Raw genomic sequence first — 26,929 nt, 5'->3', positions numbered from 1 at the left:
ATAAAGCATGAAAATCGCATCTACGTGTGGATGCAATTGAAAAAATTTTTTTTCCTAGCCTCCCAAAGAAAAGAATGGGCGATATTGCCCAAAAAATAGGACATGCCGTGACTTCTCTATTTCGCTGCGAGAGAAAAGTGTCGCACTGCTAATAATGGGCTATATTATCGTGTGAGTCTTGTGCATCTCATAACGCGAGAAACACGCCGGTGTGAATACACCCTGCGACAACATTCACACGTCGATGACTTGACATGGATTTCAGCGCTGATTCTGCACTGCAATCCGCTCTCAATCTGTTCCCCATTCTAATGGATCCAAGAGCAAAATACACATCAAATTTGCCGCAGGTTCGTGTACTGATAGACTCTGGGGACAATATACCAAGTAGAAAATGGTGCACAAAAGCTGGAAAGAGCAGTGCACAAAAATTGTGACTTGCTACAATTTAGGCTTATCCATGGCATTTTGTTTTTCCAAGACAAAGGGGCGGAGCTTCCCCGACCCAAATGATTTCTATATAATTTATGTCAGAAAGTGGTGTCATTTATACAAGAAATCTACTGTAACTCATAAGCTGCTATAGCTGCACGTAGGACCCCAAAAGCACCTAATGTACAAAGGGGGGGGGGGGCACCTCCTCATATTGTGCTAGTGGGGGTCATATTAAGGGGGTTGTCCAGTTATAAACCATTAATGGCCTATTCTTAGCAAACAGAATTGTTTGCTTCCTGCAGAAATCCGTTCAGTGCATGACCATACTAGTCCGGAGATCAGCTGATTGGCATGGATCTCGGGTGGCGGACCCCCACTGATCCACTATGTATAGTTCATCTTGCGGGCAGGCCCACTAATGGGTTGCAACTGGACAACTCCTTTAAAGGGCATGTAAACTAAGCTATAGTGCTGTTAGGGAAGGTGACGGAGCCACGTGATGTATTTTTGGTATACGCAACCACTGCCTGGATCCCACGCTGTCACCCGCTGAAGTCACCTCGCAGCACGAAAATCCGACTCTTTTCAGAGCCCCGTGTGCATACTCAGAGGGCGACACAGATAAATCACAGGAGCGGGCGAGTATGAAAATACATCACATGGCTCCCTGCCACCTTCCCTAACAGCCATAACGTAGATGATGGTGCCGCGGGGACGTGACAGGTTCCTTTGAGGCCCTTTTTAAACAGGTGAGTTTTGGATCCGAGTTTGCAACTGAGTAAATTCGGTCCCATTAAATTAATGGAGTGTTTCAGTTTTTAATTTATTTTTTTTTAAATGACATATCCATGGTCTATCTGAAAATCTTTGTTAAAAAAAAAATCTCAGCACATCCTATTCTGGTCTGATTCAGGGCGATAGGAGGACATGCAGGGTTTGCTCTTCCGCACCTTGGACAGCCTGTGTGTGTGTGTGCTGTCTGATGCAACTCGCACTCAGCCGTCCGAATGCAGCCTAAGACCACTGCTTTAAAAGCTGGTTGCTGTCAGTGAATGAAAACATTCTCATTTAAAATCCTGAGCCTTAAGGCCGGCTTCACAGAGGTAGATTCCTACTGCAGAATCCATGATTAGCGTCTGCACGGAGGATCCGCAGCAAAATGCACGCACTGAAAGGCATATAAAGCCACTTTTCGGCTGTCACGGATACGAATTGAGTATTACGCATGCGGAGGAAAAATTGCAGCATGCTCTATTTTGCTACAGACTCCGCTCGGATGGCCTCCATTAAAGTTAATAGAGGCTGTCTGACCTGCAGCCTGTACGCAATTAGCATTGCATATGGTCTACGGGTACTGGCGTCATCGCTAGGCAATGGCACGGGAAATACAAGCATTAAAAAGAACCAGCTGTACTGAACATGCCTGACGGCGAGCCACCACGGTCATCCCCAATATAGAAAAATTCAGGTACGCAGGCTGGACTCCCAGCCGGATTCCGTTCCGCCCCTATGTGAAGCCGGCCTTAGAACTAGTATACACCCCACACTTCTCTGAGCTGAGGGCTTGTAGCCAATCCTCTGAGAAGCTAGCAGCCTGGACTCCAGCTTGCTACATTGTGATAACAGGAGAGAGATTTGTGCTGAGGTGTTTAGCTTAGAGGATTGTCCAGGCTGGACACATTGTAACAAATCCCTTAAAGAGGTTGAACCAATATTGCAAGTTATCCCCTATCCACAGGATCACTGCCAATCTCCAGACCTGGACTCCCATGTCCTGTTCTACCTGTCACGGTGTTGTCCCTGTGGACATACGCGAGTAGGAGATGCTCAGGTAGTCCCACTGACAGTGAACGGAGTGCAGTTTCCTCCTCACTAGGTGGGGGTTCAGTAAGTTCACAGTGGGGAGGACAGGGAACACCTATTCTCAAGATCAGTGGGGTCTCAGCAGTGAGACCTCCCCACAATCAGCAAGTTACCGCTTATCCTGTGGATAGGGGATAACTAGTATTTTTGGTACAACCCCTTCCAATATGAGAGCAGGACTAGATCATGATATTGTTTGTGTACCACATTGAGAATTTTTCCATTCGCTAACAGCAAGCAGAGATATTGAAAATGGTTGAAACAAGTTTTTTCTTTCGTCCACCTGATCATGGCCACGTGTAAACAGGGCAGCAATCAGCCAACAAACACTCATTTGTCAGCGGATCGGATCTTTTGCACTGCTGCAAAAATTATCGTTGCTGGCAGCACATCTCCGCATGTGAACGGGATGTGCTAGTGCCAACGCTGATAATATATGGGCGGCTGGACAATCCTTTATCCCCCCTGCAGTCTCAATCAGCTCATGTGATGGCCATGTAAACAAGCACTGATCTTGTCGATCGGCGCTCGTCATCCGGCTGAGCCGCGTAGAACCACTGCAGGACTTTTCTTTTTAGCGGTGAGACCCTTATCTTGCAGGATCGCTCACAGGCCCGGGAGCTTCTCATCAACCAGAATATTTCAAATGCAAGAAAAATCTGATGTTGTGAAGTGACAGGAGGAGGATTTGTCATCTGCCAGCGCAGTACGTGTGGCGCGCATCTCCTATCAGTCAGGAGCTGTTAACACTCAGATCTCTGCCTGCTGCTTCATTGACGAGAGACATTACAAGCCTTCCGTGTGAAGAAGTGTGATGACAGCAGCTCCGCAGAGCTCAGTGAACCCACTTCACCATCCCGGCTCGTCGTATCTTGAAGATGTCAGACAGCAAAATTAAAATGCTACCAGTGACAGCCGGGCAAGTGGGGGGCAGATTTGTTTGACAGACGTAAGAATCAAGAACTTCTCAAGAAGGCTGTCGGGTCTGCTAAACTCCACACATCACCTCTGCTCCGCCAACCAAGGCGGCAATGAAACGTCTCTACCAGCTATAAAGAAGAGGAACAGAAAACGAGGTCCTGGTTGTAGGGCCCCCGTGGAGCCGTGCGATTATTGTTCTGTATAAAATAGAAGCAGTAGTAAAATTTGCAGCAGTTTTTCCTTATTCCAATCCCTCCCCCCAACCCCTATCGTTGCACGTCACAACTAAGACCTTTAGCACATCAAACTAGATTGTTCTTTAACAGTGTATTTCATAAGCAATCTGCTGCTGGAACAGAAAGCCCTGGTTCAAGAAAATGTCATTGATCTGCCGCTCGGCCGCCTCCTCTGGCGTTTGAGTTCCTTGGTCCTGCAGGTCATCAGTCAGCTCCGTTAGAGCGGTGAAGCTGCTCAGTCCTTCCGGGTCCTTATACGTCGGAAAATGAGCCTTGTTTCTGTCTATGACAAACATCTCGTGTCCACGTTCATCCCTGTACTCTTCCAGTTGGGCAAAAGTAGTCGGCCCGTCGGAATAGTCATTGACGTACAGGATGTTCTCCTCTTTTTTTGACTTTTTTCTCTTGTGGTGCTTTCTGTAGATCATGACAATCAGAAGCATGGCGGTCAAGGCCAGCAAGGAGATGCCAATGGCGATGGCTGTCTGAGTGGCCATGCTAAGTGCAGTGAACTCCATGCTCTCCATGTCATACAAAGGCTCCTGGCTGATATCCACAGACGTGTATGAGCGGGACTGCTGGTTGGACAGGTTGACAGTCAAATGAAACAAAACCTTGGCTGTTCCCCCAGGGTTAGAAGCCACGCATTCATACTTCCCAGCATGAGACATGGTGATATTATTCAGTAAAAGCATCCCGCTTCCCGCATCGGAGTCAAACTGCTCCCCCACGCTCCTCTCACTCAACTCAAAGATTCTGCTGCTGGTGGACTTCATGTTACCTTTGAGTTGACTTGTGCGAGCGTGGGCAACTTTCCTCCAAGTAACCAGTGGCTGAGGATAACCTGTAGCTCGACAGGAGACCCGAAGTTCATCCCCTAAACGAGCTGTTAGTTCCATGGGGTCTACGAGGACAACGGGAGGGATGCAGATGAGGCTGTTACTGGAGATGTCCAGCAAACTCTGGTGGGACAATCTCGGTGGTTCAGAGCAGATGAGTTTCTTATCGAAAGATGTTAGAAGACGTTTACCTTCTTCTTTCATCCACGCCCGGAGCCAATGGAGGGCGCAATCACATCGCCAAGGGTTTTCTGGGGAAAAAAAATAAAGATGAAGGCAAGATATTTTATGACAGGCATTCAGTAGATGGGGAAAAAGGACAAAGGTCATGCTGTGTGTGTAATGTATGTTCACTGGCTCCTTTCACGATTAGCACCTCCCTGTACAGAAATTATACTGGTGACCCGGGAGGGCAGCATTAAATCACGTGGGCAAATTTTCCATGAATCAGTTTCAATATGAATCCACATTACATGGAAAAATGCAGCAATATGAGTAACTTCCAACGAGGCCTGGTCATTGGTGCTAGACTAGCTGGGGCTGGGATTTCACTGCCAACCGTGTGGGGATTTCTCATGGAGAGTATACCAAGAATGATGTTATTGGGGAAAACATCCAGTGAGAGGGGGATTCTGTAGATGTAACACCTCGTCACTCAAAGGGGTCAAAGGAGGATGTTATTAATCATTCTGACCAAGAGGCGCTGCACAGTCAAAAGCAGCCAAAAACAATGCTGGTGTCTCAACTATATCCAAATGTACAACTTGCCATTCCTTAGCATGGATAGGCTGTAATAGCAAACCACTTCCAGCGCCATTATGTCTAGGGGAAACAAAAAGGCGAGTTCTGGGGGGCAAAGGAGCGCAAAAATGTTATCACTGAGCAGCGGAAAAACATCACCTGGTCAGATTGATCTAGATTTCTGTTGCACCATGCTAATGGAAGGCCAGAATTTGGTGCAAGTAGCATGAATCGATAACCCCTTCTGGTGCAGTAATGCTGTGGGGAAGGTTTTCTTGGCACACCTTGGGTTCTCTGTTACCTATGGATGGACGCCACAACAAAATCACTGTGCTACTGGCGGCCAAAGGAGGTCCAACGCGCTACTAGAGGGGTCTCTAATAAAGTGGCCATTCGGTGCGCATGTTTTAACTATATCATCACCTCAATCTGACCTTCATATGAGGGTAATCTTACAGATAAATACATAAATCTATTTGTGCGCTGAGAGATCGTCCCGTATGCGTATTGTTCGTGCGAGGGTTGTAAGATATGGAGAAGAGACATGTATTTGTAGGTACATAGTAATAGAGGGGTCTTCCACGTGGTTACTAATCTTTACATTTCTTGCAATAGGTTAGCAATAAACCAATCTTTACGATGACCATTGAGCCCCTCATCTAAACACAGCGATTCATCTGAACGTACGACTGTGCTTCAGGCTGTAGCTAAGCACCATTCACATAAAGAGCTGAACTCAAGTACCACGCACGGCCGTGTGATAAATTCAGGTTTTTTTTTTAATTTCTTAGCGCAAACGAGCATGGATCCAGAGCATGTTAAAAAGTAGAAGGACGTCCCCTTCTTCAGATCCCCTCCTGGTTGTGACGAAAACAGAGCAAAGACTGGACCAAAGCTGAGGCGTGTGAACAAGAACTGGACATTGGATAAGTTTACTGCGCTGCAGGGTCACGTCGTACCTGTCAGTCGTAGCACCTGCAGGCTGATCAGCGGCCGGAGCGCGGCACGACTTATGGTGCGCAGGTTGTTCTTACTGAGGTCGAGCAGAGCGAGCGAGGACAGTCCGGAGAAGGCCTGCTCCTGGAGGGTCTCAATGTCGTTCTCCTGCAAATGCAACTCTTGAAGTCTCTGAAAACAGTAAAAAAAAACAAATTGATGGTTATCACCAGGATAGTTCAGGTGGAAAATGGCCCATCTCCTAAACTTATCGCTTTGTATGGTGGGTTCCGGGGTGTATACCCTCAATGCCCGTGACCCCTGGCACAGTACACTATTACGGTATGTCCACACATGCCAGAAATGTTGTGGACTTTCTGTACTGGGTGGGGGATTTGCACAAATCTCACACAATGCAATGTTTTTTGCTCAGAAATTGAACCAAAGTGCAGATTCTTAAAAAAGTTGTACCGGAAGCATGAGTTATTTCCTATCTGCTGATTGGTGAGGGTCTCACCACTGATCTCGAGAATGGGGGTCCGGTGTCATCTTTGCCTGTCATTGCAGGGTTGCTTGTGTGGCCACAACTCCATTTCACTGCGGCTGATGGAAATAGCCACGAGTGCTCAGGTATCTCCGCGGTCCCATTGAAAGTGAATGGAGCATCAGCGTACTTGCACGACCAGCACTCCATGCGGTCTACTCTTCACAGTAAGAAAGACACAGGCCCCTCGTTCTCAACAGTGAGACCCCCACGATCAGTAGGTTGGTACATAGCCTTTAAATCCGCAGCGTGTTAATTTCTGCTGTGGATTTTCATTGCAGAGGTCACCCTTTTAATTTATGGTGCTGTGGGGACGTGATTGCTTCCTTTTAAGGGTCCTTTATATAGCCTAATGATTGTACAAGTATATTGTCCTGATCGTCGGGTTGAGTGAAGGTGCCACCAGTCACCCAACAAATGAGCAAATAATCCATTCATTGGGTGATTGCATCTTACATACGAGACGAAAAATACCCACTGTTGGTGGTGGTATATCTTCCTGTGTAAACGGGATGTGCTGCCGCCAGTGATAAAACTCTAAGGAGGACAAACAATCATGCAGAATCTAATAGTCTGATTTGGCCTTTGTAAAGAACAAACCGACCAGCGCTGACCTCAGTAGTTGGTGATTATAGAGACCATATCAATAAATCTAAATTAGATGTCGGACAAACAGAAAGCTAGTCCTCCCAAACTCTCCGTACATATGCATGCTTGGACAAGCTGCTATCAGACCCCTTTAGCGATGGCGTATCCTCTTATGAGAGCAAAGCCTTGCGCACGTTGAAGTCCACCATATGGTTGAGATAATCGGTCCCACCCCATACAATTGGGCCGGTCTTGCCAGTATAGGTGAATTTGGCCAATGTTTATCTCCAGTGTGGTCTGCCCTAAATAGTTATTACAATATAAATGGGTCTGTGGCACTGGTGGATCTCATGAACTCTTTAGACACAGGACGTGGCATTGCTATATGTTCAACTGGGTCTTCTCATTGAGCAGATTCCTTATTCTTAAACAGTAACAAACATGCTGCTCCTGGGCCAAGATTGGCGAAATGACATAACAAGAGGGATTGTGCACCCCCACCTAACTGTGCCCCTTACTAACAGCTTTAAAGGAGTTTTCCGTGACATAAAAAAAAAGTTAAATGGGATTGTGATGAAGAAGAATGGAATGCTCACCTCTTCCGGTGGTTCCCCGTCCAGCACTGCAGCCCTGATGCCCACCACATGAAACTTGGAAGAGTGGCGGGCGGTCACATGCCATTCGTTGTCCACTTAACCGCTCAGCCACTCACAGGTTTCAGCGGCCATGAACGTGTGGTAGACACATAGGCTGCAGCCCTGAATGAGGAGCCGCCAGCAGAGGCGAGTATTCAATTTTTCTTCATTTTAAACCACCTTAAAAAAAGTTATGTCCCAGAAAACCCTTTTAAATTCCAGTGCTACAGCTAACACATCCCTTATAGTCCTCCAGTCTAAGTGAACCACTGTCAGAGTTGCTGCTCTACCTGCAGGTCCGAGAAGGTGTATGCCAGCAATCTGGTGATCTGGTTTCCTGCCAGATACAGGACCTTCAGGTGCTCCAGTCCTTTGAAGATGCTACTGTTGATGAGATGGATGCGGTTCCCGTTGAGAGCGAGTTCCACCAGATGCTGCTGAGCTTTGAAAGCTCCGGGTTCCAGGCCAGAGATTGTATTATTCTGGATGTACAAATACTGGAGGCCTGATAACGAAGACAGATCCTGCTGCTGGATCTGAGAGATGACATTATCCTGCAGGAACACGGTCTAAGGAGAGAAAAGAAAACCCTACACATGTGTGATCCGGCTTCATGTCAACACTTACAACCCTCCAGATACTCTCTATCATGCTACCATGCGCCCTTCACATTTCATCATCCTCATCGACCACCTCCACCTAGAACACATTATTAATGGATGATGCTTCTCCGCCGCTGAACATCATTAATGGATAATGCTTTCTCCAACCTCAGTCTCAGAAAGAAAGTGGTACAGGATCCTGTCAGCCGGGACCATGTGCCTCCAACAACCCCAACCATATTGACCAACATCTACTCTCAGCTCAATCCACCATGCCAACCTCATGATCTGAACAGTATGGGTCACCAGGGTGCCCGTGGCCAGGTCCACGGAGTCCAGATAACATGTAATTACTCTCCTTCTGTAGTAACTTACTAACATTTAGGCCTCTTTCACACAGACACTAGCGATATCGCTGCTATGTACAGATGATTTTGTAGTGTCAATGATACTTTTTTCTTGGGAAAAATGTAGCATTGCGTCGCTGTTAACCTTAAACCTGCTTCACACGGGCGACACGACATCACTGAGAGAAAATCGCAGCGATATCGCATCACCGGTCCGTGCGATATCGCTGCAATTTCTCGTGCGAATACCGCAATTTTTCTAGCGCTACAAACTTGCAAGGATTTCTTGGGGGGAAAGGGTGGGGTGGGCTAAAAATATAAGCCCTACACCAAAAAATAAGCCCTAGCTGCAGGGGGGAAAAAAGTATACATCACCTAGAAGTGCTGCCCAGCTCTGCTGCAGCTTCCTCCCGGTCTCCAGCACTATTCTTCTTCATCTCTTCAGGCCAGGAATTGAAAAAGCGTCAGCAATGCGATAGCGCTACAAAACACGTGTGTGAAGCCCATACTTTACATGGGTTCTTCACCACGAGCGATGTTTTGTAGCCTGCAACATTGCGAGACTTCAAAATCGCGGTATGCTCTATACAGCTGTGATTTGCTATGTTTTGTAGCCCATGTTTCCCTATGGAGCCGCTTGTTTTTGCGATTTTTGCGATTTTAACATTAGAAAGTCCTATTAACTTTCTCACTATAAAGTCACGGCTAACAGCAACGCGATGCTACATTTTTCCCAAGAAAATGGTGTGTACATAGCAGCGATATCGCTGTCACCCTGTGAAAGAGGCCTTACGATTTACCAGACTGACTACTGCGCTCGCTGCAGCTGTGGGTCCACCTTCCCGTCGGATGCTTAGACAAACATTTCCAGAACATGTTGGTGCTGTAAGAATGAATTATCGTCGTCTCTAGATTTAACTACTAACTCAATATAGATTATATTACTTGAGATTTCCCATCTTGTGGCGTCTCCACGGTATTCCGTCCACATCTGTGCATCCATTAGGCAGATCACTCACAATTCTTCCTCACGTAGAGGAAGAACTGAGATTAGAGATGAGGGACACGGAGATCAGGCAACATTGTGAATTCCTAAACTTTTGTGATGTGGTTCTAATACCTTAACGTTCTGTGCATGCCGATATACGGTGGGGGAGATTTACCAATGCAATCCCTGCATGATCAGCGCCATGTTTATGAGCAATTTATGTTGGTAAAATGAGGGACTGCTTTCAAGTTAGGACAAGGGCCATAGATTTATGAAAATTGCATGAACTATGTCCGATACAACCAGCCAGCATCATAACCCCCAACATGTTACAGGAAATGACCGCCATTTAGAGATGAGCGAGCACGCTCGAATAAGGCAGTTACTCGAGCATCGCTCTTCTCGAATTCTTGTCCGAGCAGGCTCGGGGGGCGGCAGGGGTGAGCGGGGGGGGGAGATCTCTGCTCGTACAAGAATGCAGTTACTCGAGAAGAGCGATGCCTGCTCGAGTAACTGCCTTATCTGAGCATGCTTGCTCATCTCTACCCCTATTACATTGCAAATTATGACTTGAGAAACTAATCAAATATTAGTGATACCAGAGAAGGACAGCAATATACTCCAACTCTTCAACTGAAAATGCTAGAAAATATGGAAATGACCTCCCAGTTATGCTACTGCCATTCAGAAGTCTTTGGACGCCATAAACAGTTAAGATTTATGGGCGAAAACATTCACGAAGAACTTGGATATTCTATTTATTCATAGAAACAAAACACAAGCATCGCCATTCAAGACCTTTACGATTGGAAAAAGTCAAACTTTCTTTTCATCAAAGAAACCACCTTCTGCATATCGAACACTTTTGACTCCTCTCGGCATCCTATTGACTCGATTTTGTAAAATGTCACTTTATTGTTGAGGTCCTCTCGCAGAGGTTGGACTTGGTTTAGATCAGGCAATTGTGGTGGCCATTCTATTACTTTCAGGCTTCATGTTCAAAGACAGGTTGGATTCCATGTAGGGAATCCAGCCCTGCCCGTGATCCCTATTTACCTGCATTTCCGCATCCGCGGGGATCCCTCCACTTCTGGGTTCGCTGTGCTGCGCATAGTTCTCACAGCTCGCCGTTGGACATGCGCAGTACTTTTTTTTTTTTTCTCCAAATCTCCTGCTTTCCCGTGGCACTTCTGCAGTGTCAGCTGTGGGTGTGCTGCGGATCAGACAGCTTCCATTGACTTCAATAGAAGCCGTCCCTGCGGGATCCGCAGAAGAATGAAGCATGCTGCGATTTGTTTTCTGGACCAAAAGATCTGCATGCTTAAATTGATTTGCGAACACCCATGGATCCCTATGGGGGGCTTAATTTGTGGATCTCCCACGCAGGTTCTGCAAATTAAATCCGCTTTTGGACATGAGCCCTCAGGGTACCTCGTCTTCAACAAGAAGTTCTTGTAAAGCTTTGAAGTGTTCTTTGAGTGATTATTATATTGCTTCATAAAGGCCCATTTACACGTAATGATTATCGCTCAAAATTCGTTCAAACAACCGAAAATGAGCGATAATTGTTACATGTAAACGCAGGCATTGAGCACTTTTCGTTTGAACGATGATTTTAACCCTTTCCAATCCACTGTCTGACGTCTGAAGACATTCTGATTAAAGGCTGTACAGCTCCGATGTCGGAAGACGTCCGGCAGGCTATTCTTACTGTATATTGCTGGCAGCTCTGTTGTCAGGGGCCTCTCCAGCATGTCCCATACCGCAGTACTAGCTCTAGCCAGCAGATGGTGCCATTGTATAATGGCAGAAAGAGAAAGCCCCCTAGGAAACCCTGAATCCAAAATTAGATTACAAAGGGTTAAGGTGAACTTAAACTACATCATTCAGATACAGAGATAACATTGTAATTTGCTGGTAACCACAAGCAGAATAACACAGCTGTTTGCACAGCTGGGCATGTGATCACATGCTGGGCTCTACAAACAGCTCCTGGAGGCCCTTTTACATGCAGATGAAGATGATAAAGTGTTAATGGCCATTAACACTTTATGCAAATAAATTCCAAAATATTTCAATCTGTCAGTCATTTGAAAGATTAGCTTTGCGTGTAAATGGGCCTTAATGAATCCCCAGCTGATCAGTTTTATCACGCAGGGACTACGTGGTGAACAAGGATTTTGTGGTATTCTTTGTGTTCAAGACTTTCATTGATTCTTTGTAGTGCAATCAACCAACCATTGGAAAATGCCCCCCAAATCATTATGGACCCTCCAACATGCTTGACAGTTGGTGTGATGCAGTTGGCATCATCATTTCATTCGCTGAGTGTCATACGTATATTTTTTCTTTGCCTAGACTCATTCTTCTGCAACACTTTTTTAAAATCTTCTAGGGTCCAATTCTTGTGTTTCTGCGCCCACTGCAGGCTTTTTTCTTTACCTACTGACTTAGGCTACATTTACACGGGTCAGCTTGATAATAGGCCAAAAAACCAGGCCCAATATTACGTTTTCCAACTAGTTTTTTTCACTTCTGTGAAATTGCGATTCTCACGCGCATCAAAGGATTGCAAGTGGTTTCCATTGGTTTCAATAGGAAACGCTGCATTCGCATGCACATCTCAGCAGCAAAGCTGCGTGGGGGGGGGGGAAGAATCGCCGATATGAATTGATCCATTCAAAAGAACGGATTTCATATTCGCATGAGTTTTGTGCACTTCGCATCGCACAAAAGTCATGCCAGAATATTGCTCGTGTTAACTAATAAGCCCTTAGGCTGGTTTTAGACCAAGATATTTTAGCTCCATAGTTTGCTCATATTTTGGGGATCGTAATATGGATCAAATATAAAAATATGTAACTATTCTCATGGCCATATTTTTCACAACAGTTTTATAAAAAACGTAGCATGAGCTTTTTTTTGCATTTTTGCCTCCGTATTGCTATTATTTTCTATTGTGCAAATACGGATGAGTATTTGCTGGATAGAAAGGTAAAACAATACGGAGGTAAACACTTATAAAGGAGCGATGACATACGATAGTAATATCATCTGTAACACGGATCCTTCTTATGGACATCTTACAATAAGTCATCTAAAACCAACCATAAGAAGTAGTTTCCACACAACCCCTCTACTGAAGAGGCTAGCTGATCTAAGTCTCCTCTTGATAGTTTCCACAGATAGCGGCTTGTCATGGCCCAAGCTAAAGTTTACTGGAGTTTCAGGAGCAGTTTGTAGTCTACTTCTCTTGGAGAGCAGCACGATGGACTTGTCTTCTGCTTTCGTAGGCCTCTCTAACCTCCCTCTTTGTGGTTGATCTTTGTTGGTCCCAATTTTATGAAAACCCTTGATGGTGTACGTAGTCGTGGATCTGGGGATACTCGGTTTTGAGGTAATTTCACAAATGGAAAAAAACATCTTCGATTATGGCCCTCATCCCTCAAAGTCCACAGTTGCCAAGGAGCCATCTTCTATGATTCCCCAACTGCAAATCCTTATGACCACGTTGCTTCCTAATGACAAAATACCAATACTAACAATAATTACCTTGACTCCCTGTTACTAAATAGTCGTATCTCACCTTTCTATAGCTGAGTGCAAGTTGCTATGGTTCTGATAGAACACTAGAAACAGGACTATGTGTAAGCATTCGGTAGACGACACAAAACAGGATGCGAATTGATCACTGCTGTTGCCTCTATGCTTACTTTTAGGAGGTTACATTCGGGAATGTAGGCGTTTACTAAAATACAGTAATATCTTTTAGTGAGAAATATCCTCATATTTTAAATGTTAGCATTCGTCCCAAAACTATGTTCATGGTGTCCAAAGACTTATTAACCATCAGCATACATTTTATCCGTGTGTGTCTACGTGTGCAAAATGGATAAAATAGCATTGTAAGGCAGTAGTACTTGTAGACCGGTGAAGTATAGCCAGAATTTTACAGTAGGAACGCCATAGTGGCAGTAGCTACGTAAAAGGGCATTAGAGTAGCCTAATTACGCTGTAAGGACATACCTGTTTAATTCGTATAATAATGAAAAAAATTGGCTTCCAATGTGTGACAGTATTATTGGCAAGGAGGCTACATCTTTTGGTAGAAGAGACGTTTTCCACGGCCATTTTCAACTCCACCGTATCGAATTCAGCTCAGGTTTTTCAAATGTGAAGGGGGTCATATGATATATCAATCTTGGATAGAAGGGTCATTCCGTGTCAGTTCAACCAACGCTCCCGGTCGACCATCTCAGATTTCAATGAAACTTTGCACAAAGATAGACCCTGACCCTAAACTAAGCCAGAATATTAGGCTTCAAAGTGCTTTGGTTCACGAGCTACAGGTCTTTATCTAGGGGGTTGTCATGTGATTACAGCGAGCAACCTGAAAAAAGTGGTGATTTCAATCCATTGCCAAGCCAGTTCCAATGACTCTAGAGCAATGAAACTTCACACACTAGGAGAACTTTTGGTGCTGAATCCAGCTAAGCTACTCAGACTGCCACTCTTATCATCATTCTGCCACCATTGCATGTCAAAGTAGCTGACAAATTCTATCGCACAAAATAAAACTCATATTTTAAGCAGTAATAACTCATAATCAATGCAATCCAACTCAGCTCTGAATTTATCAATGTGTACTCCATAGAAATGTTTCTCATTATTCACATTATGGACCCAAAAGGATGCATAGCTCTTAAGATACAATCAGTCAAAAATGGCAAAAAACACTTTTTTGCTAATTTTTCCCTTTTTCAAAGGCGAAAATCGGAATGTACTCCATTTTTATTTTTTTCATTTTTGTTCTATTTGGAAGAGAATTTATTTAGCACTCTATCCATATTGGATACTAAGATTATCTAAGGCTAGCATTGTATCTTAAGAGCTATGCATCCTTTTGGGTCCATAATGTGAATAATGAGAAACATCTCTATGGAGTACACATTGATAAATTCATAGCTGAGTTGGATTGCATTGATTATGAGTTATTACTGCTTAAAATATGAGTTATTTTGCGCGATAGAATTTTTCAGCTACTTTGACATGCAATGGTGGCAGAATGATGATAAGAGTGGCAGTCTGAGTAGCTTAGCTGGATTCAGCACCAAAAGTTCTCCTAGTGTGTGAAGTTTCATTGCTCTAGAGTCATTGGAACTGGCTTGGCAATGGATTGAAATCGCCACTTTTTTCAGGTTGCGTGCTGTAATCACATGACAACCCCCTAGATTAAGACCTGTAGCTCGTAAACCAAAGCACTTTGAAGCCTAATATTCTGGCTTAGTTTAGGGTCAGGGTCTATCTTTGTGCAAAGTTTCATTGAAATCTGCGATGGTCGACTGGGAGCGTTGGTTGAACTGACACGGAATGACCCAGAACCTACTCAGAAACACACTAGAAATGTTGGTTTTGCCCAGTATTTACTTGTTTAGAAGTTAAGCGAGGGAAATTTGGTAAATTGCGTCTGACATCCAGGGCTTTTTTATTGTCGGATCACTTAACGGTGAGAGGTTCCTCGAGATGTTACAGAACACCATATTTCCATCTGTGCTCAATAAGAACAGGGAGTTCCCACGTTACTTTCAACAGGATGGTGGACCTTCCGCGGTTTGCTGTGGTTGTACGCAGATGGCTGAATGTGCAAATCTTTGGGCATCAGATTGGTTATAGAGTCCAGTAGAATGGCCACCAAGGTCCCTGAACTTAACGCCTTTGGACTTTTATCCCTAGGACCATTTTAAAGTCCTTTGTGTATGTGGAAAAAATATGCTATATGGTTCACTTGAAACTGTGAATCCTATAGTGGTGTGAAGACGTATCACCTGCAGCTCTTCAGTGAGTTCATGAAGACCAGATTAAACATTTACCATGTACATCCGGCATAATGGTGGACACATTGAACATGAAGCACTTTGTGAAACTTTACCCTCACTTCACTCCTAAACAAGTAAGGCTGCCTGTCCACGAGCGATGATCCGCCGGCGATAAATCGCTGGCGGCTCACGCTGTGTAAAGCTCTCTATAGCGTTGCTATGGAAAGCGCAGCACCAGCATCCATGAGAGGAGAATCATAGCAAGTCTCCGCTCGCGGGATTTAAATCGCGGCTTGCCTCGATTCTCCGGGGTGAGCCTATCTATCAGATAGGCTCACCTCGGAGACCTGACAGCGCTACTCCCCCATCGCCGTGGACAGGGGGCCTTAAGATAGGGCAAAACTGACACTTCAATAGTGTTTCTGAGTGAATTCCAGCCAAGACTGATATATCACATAACCACTTTCCCATTTGAAAAACCTGAGCTGAATTCAAAATAGCAGAAAATGTCTCCTTCACCAAAAAATTCAGCCTCCCTCCCAATTAATACTTTCACACATTGGAAATAAATTTTCTCATTATTACCCCAATTAAACAGGTGTGTCCAGACTTTACCTTATATATACAGGTGTGTGTGTGGTGCACAGTGGGGTGGTTGCAAGACACACTGCAGACTGCAAAAGGTCCATTGATATAGTGGGTTTCCCCTTAAGAGTGTCAGCTCGTAACGGCAGGGAGCAGCGTCCACTTCTAGTTAGAGAGTATGAATAATAGAGAACGAGCGAGCACACAGCGCCAGGGAAGAGAATACTACGTGTTAACAAGAGGCCCAAGTGAACCCAGCAGCCGAAAGCACCACCGCCACGATCATGATTTGTAAACTGCATAGCTGGAAAGAACAGTCTGTCTATTAACCCCTAAATGACTAGCAGAGTTTGTTTTTTTTGGACCAAACAATTTTCATAGTTGCATTGCATTTTTTCATTTTTTTAAGGTTTCGTATTTTATCCATTTTAAAACATTTTTTGGTGTGGGGGGGGGAATTTTTTTTTTTTAAATTAAACTTTTCAATTAAACTTTTTTTGATGCTATTCTTCGTCCCTGAAGAAGACTTGAAGCTGCGATCATTCGATTGCTAGTATAATACACTGCATTACTTGTGCAGTGCATTCTACTAAGCCTATGACATCAGCTAGAGGCCCGGTCAAATAGGCTGAGTTACATGGCAGACATAGAGGCCCTTGTCAGGCCTCTGGCTGCCATGGGAACCCACTGGGTACCTTGCAATCACACTGTGTTGTGTTAATGGATGACAGGAGGAGCCCCCTCCATCTGTCATCTACGTACATGCTGCAGTTGATAATGATTGTGGCATGAAAAGGGTTAAATTGGCAGGATCTGAGGTTTCTCCATTCCTGGCTATTAGAGCAGGAGCCTCGCTGTCAGTAGTCAGTCAAGCCATCGCCTTAAAAAGATGAACATTTAGGCTTAAAGCCCATTAGTGACGGCCGTAAAAAGGCGTATTGGCGGTCACTAAGGAGCTAAGCGTTCAGCGTGGTTGCCTGAAATAAAAGTACGTTCGAGCATTGAGCATAAGTGGTCGGACTTCCTGAGTGTGATGACCTGTGAATCGGCATGAGACCCGCCCGGTCCTGTTACGGTCTGACTCAGTCACAGATCTGGGTAACGGCAATGTAGATAAATATATAAGGAATGATAGGAGGTGAGAGAATAACGCACCTGAGTGGAGGGATGGATATTGGCAGGAATGCTCTTCAGACCCTTGGACCCACACTCCACGGTCATACTGTAACAGCGGCACTCCACTGGGCACGCTTCAGCATGACGGCTCAGGAATGTCGGGAGCAAAATGGCAATAACGATGAGCGAACAATCTGATGATGCCATCTTACTGCGGCTGTCGAGAGAGAAGAACAATCCTGAGTTATAGTCAATAATCCCATAACGAGAAGTTATTTACTCGAAGCACAAAAGCAGCAAAAACAGAAAATGGTGACAGGGATGTACGCTGACGAGAGGAAGCCGCAGAACAATAAATGGGACCTCACTTCTGATGTTGACATACCATTCCCACTGCTGTCTCTGGGAGAAGAACTGTAGATACAGCTTGAATGTGATCAGCGCCAATTCCGGGAGATTTTATTTATTTTTTTTAACAAACCACAAAATGTTAAATTTATAATTGAATTCATTCCACGGTTATTAAATCATTGATTCAATATTTCTTGATTTACAGCTTCTGCAAACCGAGGTCACAGCTACGGGAGAAGAGACGTAACCTCGACAATGCAACTGACAACCCACAGTGCACCAGTGCATAAGCACAAAGAGTAATGAATGTAAAAATGGCCAATTACTCAAAAGGTGAAAAACAGGGGGAAAAAATAGGAAAAGCAAGAGAGACAAGACTTGTGGCCAGACAAGATCAGAAGCTGAAGTGTTTTCACCCATGCAAGAGACCAAACATACCCTGCAAATGCACCGTACTAATCTGAGAACAAGACGCAGAACAAAGAGAACACATCAGAAGATTTTACAGTTTTATAAAGAATTAGACGGCAAAACGACCGAAAAAGAAATTCTGAATGTCAAATTACAGTAATAAATGGAGGAAATACAGCGTGAAATTTTATAAGCAAAGAAATATTTTTATTCTGTTAAATGTTAATGTCACAGCGACAACTGTAGAACATTCCATCTGTAAAAGAACTTACCTCCGTATAACTGGGTTGTGATTGTTGTGCAGTTATCTGTCATTGAAATAAATGCAAGACTAATATTGCCCCTATGTGCAAGAATATAACTACTATAATACTGCCCCCTATGTGCAAGAATATAACTACTATAATGCTGCCCCCTATGTACAAAAATATAACTACTATAGTACTGCCCCCTATGTACAAAAATATAACTACTATAGTACTGCCCACTATGTACAAGAATATAACTACTATAATACTGCCCCCTATGTACAAGAATATAACTACTATAATACTGCCCCCTATGTACAAGAATATAACTACTATAATACTGCCCCTATGTACAAGAATATAACTACTATAATACTGCCCCCTATGTACAAGAATATAACTACTATAATACTGCCCCCTATGTACAAGAATATAACTACTATAATACTGCCCCTTATGTACAAGAATATAGCTACTATAATACTGCCCCTTATGTACAAGAATATAGCTACTATAATACTGCCCCCTATGCACAAGAATATAACTGCTATAATACTGCTCCTATGTACAAGAATATAACTACTATAATACTGCCCCTTATGTACAAGAATATAACTACTATAATACTGCATCCTATGTACAAGAATATAACTACTATAATACTGCCCCCTATGTACAACTACTATAATACTGCCCCCTATGTACAAGAATATAACTACTATAATACTGCCTCCTATGTATAAGAATATAACTACTATAATACTGCCCCTATGTACAAGAATATAACTACTATAATACTGCCCCCTATGTACAAGAATATAACTACTATTATACTGCCTCCTATGTACAAGAATATAACTACTATAATACTGCTCCCTATGTACAAGAATATAACTACTATAATACCGCTCTCCTATGTACAAGAATATAACTGCTATAATACTGTCCCCTATGTACAAGAATATAACTACTATAATACTGCCCCCTATGTACAAGAATATAACTACTATAATACTTTATTAGATGCGTTTCACAACGTAAAGGCCAATTTAGACAGGACGATTATTGCTTAAGATTCGCTCAAAAGCCGTCTTTTGAGCGATAATCGTTCTGTGTAAATGTGCGCCAACGGGCATTTTTTGTTACCTTCATCGTTATCTTTCAGTCCACTTATAAGCCATCGTTCGGCAGTTCGCTTGGTTTAAATGACATTCGTTCAGCGATTGGAGGGGAGTGTTTAATTGTTAACGGGGCGTAGATTCAACCGGCTAAAGGCAGAGCGATTGGCTGTCAGGGGGACAAAGCTTCTATTTTAACATGCCCACCTAGTGCTCAACCATTGGCCGTGCCGTTGTGACGTACCCTGCAAGCAGCAACCAAGAGCATTTAAAAATTAATCCGTCATTTTAGACGCACGTGCTGGAGTCTCGGATTCACGGATTATTTCTATTTAGGCTCGCGCAGATTTCTGGGCTGGAGATTCTTTACATTCCAACGACAAAAATACTATTGTTTGTACCACCTAGTTTTTTTCATATAACTCTTTTGCAATTCCCGAACATAGATCGCCTATAATGGGCATCTTTCTTTACTTTTATATTAAAGACATCTCGTTTCTTTCTGTCGCTGCTAAACAAGACAGGTTTTTTTAAAGACCAGATAAGCGCAGCCACGATTTTTACGAGCCGATACAAAGAAGCTCTTTTTTCCCCTCAGTAAATGCACAGCCTTTCAAACAAACTATCGCTCAATTATCATTTAACGCCAGCGCTACACAATGACAATCTGACAACTGAAACGCCGGCCGCTACGTCCATTCTCCAATGATTTTCGTTAGGTCAAAACGTCCGTCTTTAAAAGCAAAACTCACTTCTGATCATTATAATGAATCTTAAGCGATAATCATTGTGTCTAAATGGCCCTTAACTTGCGCCATTTACTGTAATCTGGTGAAATCATAAATGAGCGTGTTATAGAAAAGTCGTTAGTGATACGTAAAGCTCCATAAAACACATACAGCATAGGGATGAGTCCATGTCACTATGCAGTACATCTGCATTATGGTGGTCACCACAACATTTGACGCCATTTTACTAACACACGAAACATGCAGCTGTTTTGACAATTTTATTTGGTCACATACAGCGCGGCTGTTGTCGTTCACGAACGCCTCGATAGAACAGCGCCGAGAGGACCCCATTGACTATAATAAGTTCTGCCCAGCTAGCCCAGCTCTTGTATAGAAGAATATATTCAGGCGGATCTGCGACGGAACCTCCAGACAGACGTTCCAATGCAGATGGGAAAGCGGCCTAAGACAGATAGCCAGCAGTCACAGTGTGGAGATCTCTGCAGCTCCTTCAGCCCCTGTGAGGAGTCTCCTGCAGTGTTTTGCCAGAACCTGACCCCTGGTGAGACCAACCTCCTCTTGACCACATTGCAGCCATCAGAACCGCACACTAGTTAAAGGGGTTGTCCTGTTGTAAATTATACAAGGTGTATCCTAGAGCCAGGTCATCAGTAGTAGATTGGTGGGGTTCTGTCACCAGGGACCTCCACCAATTAGGTTTTCTCTGGGCCTTTGCGCTCATGCACTGGGCTGATTTTTGCAGGAAGCAGACAGCTCCGTTACCACTGCGGCTGACAAGCTTGGTATTGCAGGCAAAGTTCTTACTGAAATGAATGGCCTGCAATATCAAGTCTGATCACCGCAATATTAACGAACCTGTCTGCCTTCTGCAGAAATCATACGCAATGCATGATCGCAGCTGCCCAGTTAACACCTGATTGGTGACAGATCCCCACCCATCTACTACCGATGATCTACCCTGAGGATACGCCACCAATAGTTTACAACTGGACAACTCCTTATGAATTTCTCCTCGATTCACAGCCCCGGTCTTCTGCACTCCTGGTGTCAACAGCACTTTTGGGTCCATACATCTGCAGTGCAAAGAGTGATGTTTCTCCTAGCATGATTAATGAAGAGCTTCACCTCAAAATGCGTATCTTTTGCTGGCTTTTAATTCATTAAACCCTTCCTGCCACGTAAATATACATCCTAGCAGGGGGGTACTTAACACAACAGGACGTACACTTACGTCCTGAAGATACCGCGAGGTCAGGAGAGATACCACACTATCCGGGAGTCGGCTGTCACCGATAGCCAGCCTCCCACTGCAACAGTGGGGGTGCATCGGGACAGCGATCCCCACTGTTAACCCCTTCCCTGCCGCGATGTAGACCGCGGTATATAAAGGGTTCACAGAGGGAACGCGCTCCCTCTGTGACATCATCAGACGCTCGCAATGAAATCGCGGAGAGCCCAACGGGTTGCCATGGCAACAGGACACCAGATACAGGCGTCCTGCATTGCCATTGCCTATGACTGCTATAACAAGCGATAAGGCATTGCAGGACAGGAGTCCTGCAATGCTTTATCATAGTGATCATAGGTGTGATTGTACAGGGACACAAATAGTGTAAGAAAAAAATTATGTAAAAAAAACCAAACCTTTTTTGTACTTCTTCCCATATTAGCATAACATTTTTTACTTTTAAATTAAAATCCCATATATTTGGTATCGTCGTATCCGTAACGACGCGTACAATAAATTGAACATGCTCTTTATCCTGCACAGCAAGAAGCGTAAAAAGAAAAACTGAGGGAACAGTGGTGAGGGGCAGAGAGAGGACAGCAGCTCAGTGCACTGCTCCCGGCCTGCCCCTTCCTCCTACAGAGAGGGACAGCGTATATCGGCCGAGCGTGAAAACCTGGCCAATATACGGACGTCTGAATAAGCCTTAAAAGTGATCAAAAACACTGTATGTACCCCAAAATGGTACAAATAAAAACTACAGCTCACCTTGAAAAAAATAAGCCATCACAGACCTCCATCCATGGAAAAATAAAAAAGTTATAGGATTTGAATGCAGCAATTTAGAAAAAAATAACAATTTCCAAAAAAAAGGGGTTTTATTGTGTAAAAGTGGAAAAACCTAAAGAAAATAAGAATTTTGCTATCATTGTATTCATACCGACCCGCAAAACAAAAGTATTGTATCATTTATGCTGCATGAGTAACGCTGTAAAAATAAAAAAATTAAAAGACTATGGCAGAATCGATGTGTTTTCTTCCCCTGCTATCATACAATATAGTCTATGTACCCAAAAATGGTACCAATAAAAAATACAGTTCGCCACACAAAAAACAAGCCTTATATGGCCGCGTCGCCAGAAAAATAAAAACGTTATGGCTTTTGAAAAATGAAGATGAAAATTTGCCAAAAATCATTGCGTGTTAAGCCCAAAATAGGCCATGTCCTTAAGGGGTTAAATAAAAGAGAAGTTGGATATTTCATGCTATTGTCTCACGACTGTCATTGGAGAGTTGTGCCAAGATACCAGCTTTGTCTTCTGCACACCCAGTAACCCTCCTCAAGGCTGTTTAAATCCTGGTCATATACCTGGGAGTCCAGCCTTTCACATTTCTTTGGATTCGCTCCACCCCCTTTCTTTCTCCTTATCCCTTTTAAAGGAGCTTTTTAAGTTAAATAAATCTATTTTGGAGTGCCCCATTAATAGAAGGGGACCCCCATTCAGGACCCTCATCTATCAGCTGCAGTAGAGAATCTTTCTATCACTGGAAGATCCACATTGATTTTGGTGGACACCATGTAATACTCAGTTTCTCCTGCGGAGGCACTGTAGCAGAGTCGAATACCTAGTGGCAGGTTCTTCCATAGATTACAGCTGATTGCTCACAGTTTTAGCAGTAAGACGATTAGCTTACCAGGATTCAGTCCTCCGTTACTAATGATGCCCGGTTTACATGATGCCATATGCGGTATACTGTACAGGATAGAGCGCATTCGTCATTTCCAATAACAATTCTGCATCCTCCATGTTCCTTTATTTCTCATGTAGTGAAGATGTAGTGGTTAAATCTTGGCTCCACACAAAGATCAATGTGGGATGCCAGACGGCGGACGCCCCTAGGCCTGGTTGGCAGGGTAGAGCCTCTTGGCCCAGTTTCTGATTGGTGTGTGCTGTGTGCCAGGAGCAAGATGAACAAGCGAGAAGAGACGTTCCCTGCCAGATTCAGCTGAAGACGCCGATATGTCAAGATGTTTACTGAGTATTAACCTCAAATCCCCGAAAACATCAACTCAACGGCCCATGAAATGTAAATTGAATACAAATTTTACAAATTTCCTGATCTGAGCGAATTCCACCCTGGCCTGGCCATCGCTTGCACACGGCCGGATTTGGATTGTAGAATTCGTAATCATCGCCCACGCAGACGATCCATGGCACTCCGCATCCATTAGTAAAAATAGAACATTCGCATGTCCGCTCCCACAATCGGTCATTGCGATTTCTGCTTGCAGAAAAAAAAAAGGCAGCATGTTCTATTTTTGCATGGATTGATTTTAATCCGACTGGCGGCCCTTCTGTAATTGACATTGCCTAGTGACGTCGCAGGAAAAGCAGGGATATAGGAAAAAAACAAGTGCCGCGCATGTCTGACGGCAAGCCGACCGGACTATCCGCATACAGATTAAATACAGGTACACACGGACGCCGTCCAGGCACAGGGTTGGATTCTGCTGCGGGCTCCCCAGCAGAATCCAGTCCAGTCGTGTGCTGCCAGCCTTACAGAGGCCAGGATGTCACTTCCAATCTTGTGGAGGGTTGTCGTGCGGCAGTTTAGAGAGTATACAGAGAATGGCGTGATCGAGGAAAGCATCCAGGGGATCCTGTGGACGGAAAACTTATCCTCAGAAGAGGTCAGAGGAGGATGTCAGGAATCGTTCTGATCAACAGGCGCTGCACAGTTAGGATCAGGTCTAGTAAAATACGCTGATTCGCACACAAAAAAGCATAGTGTGTTCCGCAAAAATGCTATGCTCATGCGTGTTCAAACACACCTGCGCTCGTGTGAAGGGGGCTGCAGATTTCCGCATCCTCTAATAAAACTTGCTAGAAGTTGTTTAAACTCGTAGAATAGGAAGATTTCCAGTTATAGTGAATGTTGCCGGGAACTAATGAGGAGGATTAACCGCGCCGCCGCCGCCGCCAACCGCAGCACAATCAGTAATTCATTTGTTAATTCTGTTAGCAGCGGAAGGACGGACGATTCCTGTCAACTCCATAAAAACGCTCATTATATTTCATTACAAGCTGAAGAAAATCCACCCAGGAAAAGCAATTAAGATGACCCTGCAGAACGCCCGCATAATTACCCACATGACGGCGAGCAGAACCAACGCAGAAAAACTGAGTGGGGTAAAAAAAAATGTATTTATATTTAAAACACGGCCAACAGAAATGAAATCTATAACCCCCCCCCCCCCAAAATACACACAGAGATTGTAACAGCTGTCCGTGTATTACAGAAGCCTCTACGTCACATCTGGTAGGTCACCGCCCCGCCCCCTGGTGATGACATCACTGATCTAACAACACCTTACAAATTTTCCCAATTTGAAAAACTCAAAAGTCACTTTTACCCCCTTAGTGACGCGCCCTATTTTGGCCATAAAGACACAAAGATCTTGGGGGATTTTCGTCTCCACATTTCAAAAGCTACATGAGGGCTTGTTTTTTTTCATGGTGAGCTGTAGTTTTTATTTGCACCATTTTTTCTGCACCATGTTTCCCTGATAATAAGACACTGTCATATTAATTTTACCCCAAAAGAGGCACAGTATCTTATTTTATGGGTTGTCTTATACTTAGCTAACCGGCAGCATCCCGATCCCACGCACTGGTCTCCAGCGTTGTGGCAGGCTGCTGTGTCCTACGTGCTGACAGAATTCTCTTCCTGGTAACAGGGTTTTGAATACCCCGCCTCCAGCAAGTGAGTGCTGTGATTGGATCATGAGCCAATCAGATTCGGCACTCTATGAACCAATCACAGCCATTCAGTGATGTCATTCACTGGCTGTGAATGATCGAGCTCCAGCTGTTAGTCACTGCCCACTCCAGCTGTAGATGGCACAGGCACAGCTTCTGAGCCTGCGCCATTCATAGGACGTAAGTTTAAATCCTGTTGCCTTGAGTACCAGTATGGCATAAACATACGTCCTGTGGCGTTAAGAGGGTAATGACCTCAGATACAGAAATTTGATATCAATGGAAAAAGAAACTTAAACAATTTCACTTAGCCAAACTGTCTAACAGTAGGACATTTTGGTTGCCCATAGCAACCAATTACAGCGCAGCTTTCATTTCCACCAGTAAGCGTGGAGACAGCGGAGCGCGTCTGTGCAAGATTCACACGAAGTTGTCAGAAATCCGTCAAGAGTAGAGAATTGGCTGCCCGCCGCCGACTGTGTGGAAGATTCTGCGCAAATGTTTGTGATGTTATCCCTACTGATTGTTACCAGCCCTGAAACCAGACGACAAAGCGGGGCGACATTCTTTATGCGAGAGCATGCAGACCCTAATGGAGATGGATTGTTTCATGGAGTCTTCAGTGTTTAGTGATGAAGCCGCCTTCTACCTGTCAGACAACAAACGTAATGTCAGAATCTGAGGGAGCGGAAACCCCGTCTATGTCCCCCCTCCCGCCCCCAGGTGAATGTGTTTTGTGCTATAACCTGTAGGAAAGTGTACGGCCATTCCTTCCATGAAGAAACAATCCTCGGGATTTCGTACTTGGAGGCTACAGATATGGCTGCTGCCGGAGCGGGGACAGGAGATCCCAGGTTCCATCTTCCAACAGGACAGGGCGCCCCCACAACATCACAATGAAGGCGGAAGTGAGCGGCGACTATACAACAGCTGGACTAGCCATGCAGTGAACAACTTCCTTGGCCTCCACGTTCACCGAACCTTACACCTTGGGGAGTGTTAGCGTCTACATATGCCCCCCTCACCACCCACCATGATCTGCAGCATCCCAGAAGCCATTGCATCCGTCAGTTGTGATCCACTACAACGTATACGGCAGGAACTTGACTACAGGCTCCATGACACCGCTGAGGGGGAAAACATTTTTGAGTTTCTGTTTCCATTGATATCAAATTTATGTATCTGAGTGTGATTAAAAGGGTTATGGTTCAAATTGGGAAGATCATCTATATAATATATCACCCACAATTCCCGTCGGACGGTGCCGACACGGAGTCGGTTTCCTCTCGCAGTTTTGCCGCGCTCCTAGATAGTGGAGAAGTGAGCTCTGCGAACAATCACTCCCAGCTGACTTTTGTCCCTTTAGGGTAATATTTTGGGTCACCCACTTCTTGGTTTAGGCGTTGTACATCCCTCTCTCCTCCATATTGTGATCACATAAGGGGCCGTCCGTGAAACACACACTTTTTTGTCTAAAAAACGGCGGAAAGCATAGCATTTCACAGATCCAGAGGCTAGAATGGTATAAACATAGTTAAACTACACAGACGTTTCTGTACTTTTTTGTGGGATTTAAAAACATAACCTACTATGGTTTTCTGTCCTACAAAAAAACCATCTGAAAATGTAATTTTATTTATTTATTTTAACATTGCAATCAATGCAAAACGTATAGAAATGGCTGTAGGTTACCGTACACTTAAAATATACGTCCTATACGCCGCACAGATGCTGAGGGGAGAGGCTCACTATTACTACATGGGCCATTATGGTTGACACTGTTACTACTGGGGCGACTATGAGGGTCACTGTTACTACTTGTGTCACAATTGGGGTCACTATTACTACTGGGGTCACTATGAGGGGTC

At 44.3% G+C, this 26,929-nt stretch overlaps 1 protein-coding gene across 1 annotated transcript in view; it reads right to left on the bottom strand.

Annotated features, from left to right (window-relative positions):
• Positions 1–3,452: 3,452 nt before the first annotated feature.
• The window catches only part of LRRC24 (leucine rich repeat containing 24), a 74,362-nt gene continuing 50,885 nt past the window's right edge, over positions 3,453–26,929 (bottom strand). Inside the window, exons 3-6 of the mRNA XM_066578224.1 lie at positions 17,232–17,409; positions 8,029–8,307; positions 5,995–6,163; positions 3,453–4,545 (exon numbers count right to left, since the gene is read on the bottom strand). Coding sequence (XP_066434321.1) covers positions 3,539–4,545; positions 5,995–6,163; positions 8,029–8,307; positions 17,232–17,399 — 1,623 coding nt within the window. The 5' untranslated portion in view covers positions 17,400–17,409 and the 3' untranslated portion in view covers positions 3,453–3,538. The remainder of the gene's footprint in view (positions 4,546–5,994; positions 6,164–8,028; positions 8,308–17,231; positions 17,410–26,929) is intronic.

The sequence above is a fragment of the Eleutherodactylus coqui genome, chromosome 9 (genome assembly GCF_035609145.1).
Source record: "Eleutherodactylus coqui strain aEleCoq1 chromosome 9, aEleCoq1.hap1, whole genome shotgun sequence".
In the NCBI taxonomy this organism is placed as follows: Eukaryota; Metazoa; Chordata; class Amphibia; order Anura; family Eleutherodactylidae; genus Eleutherodactylus; species Eleutherodactylus coqui.
This window is presented reverse-complemented; position numbering and strand designations above follow the sequence as displayed.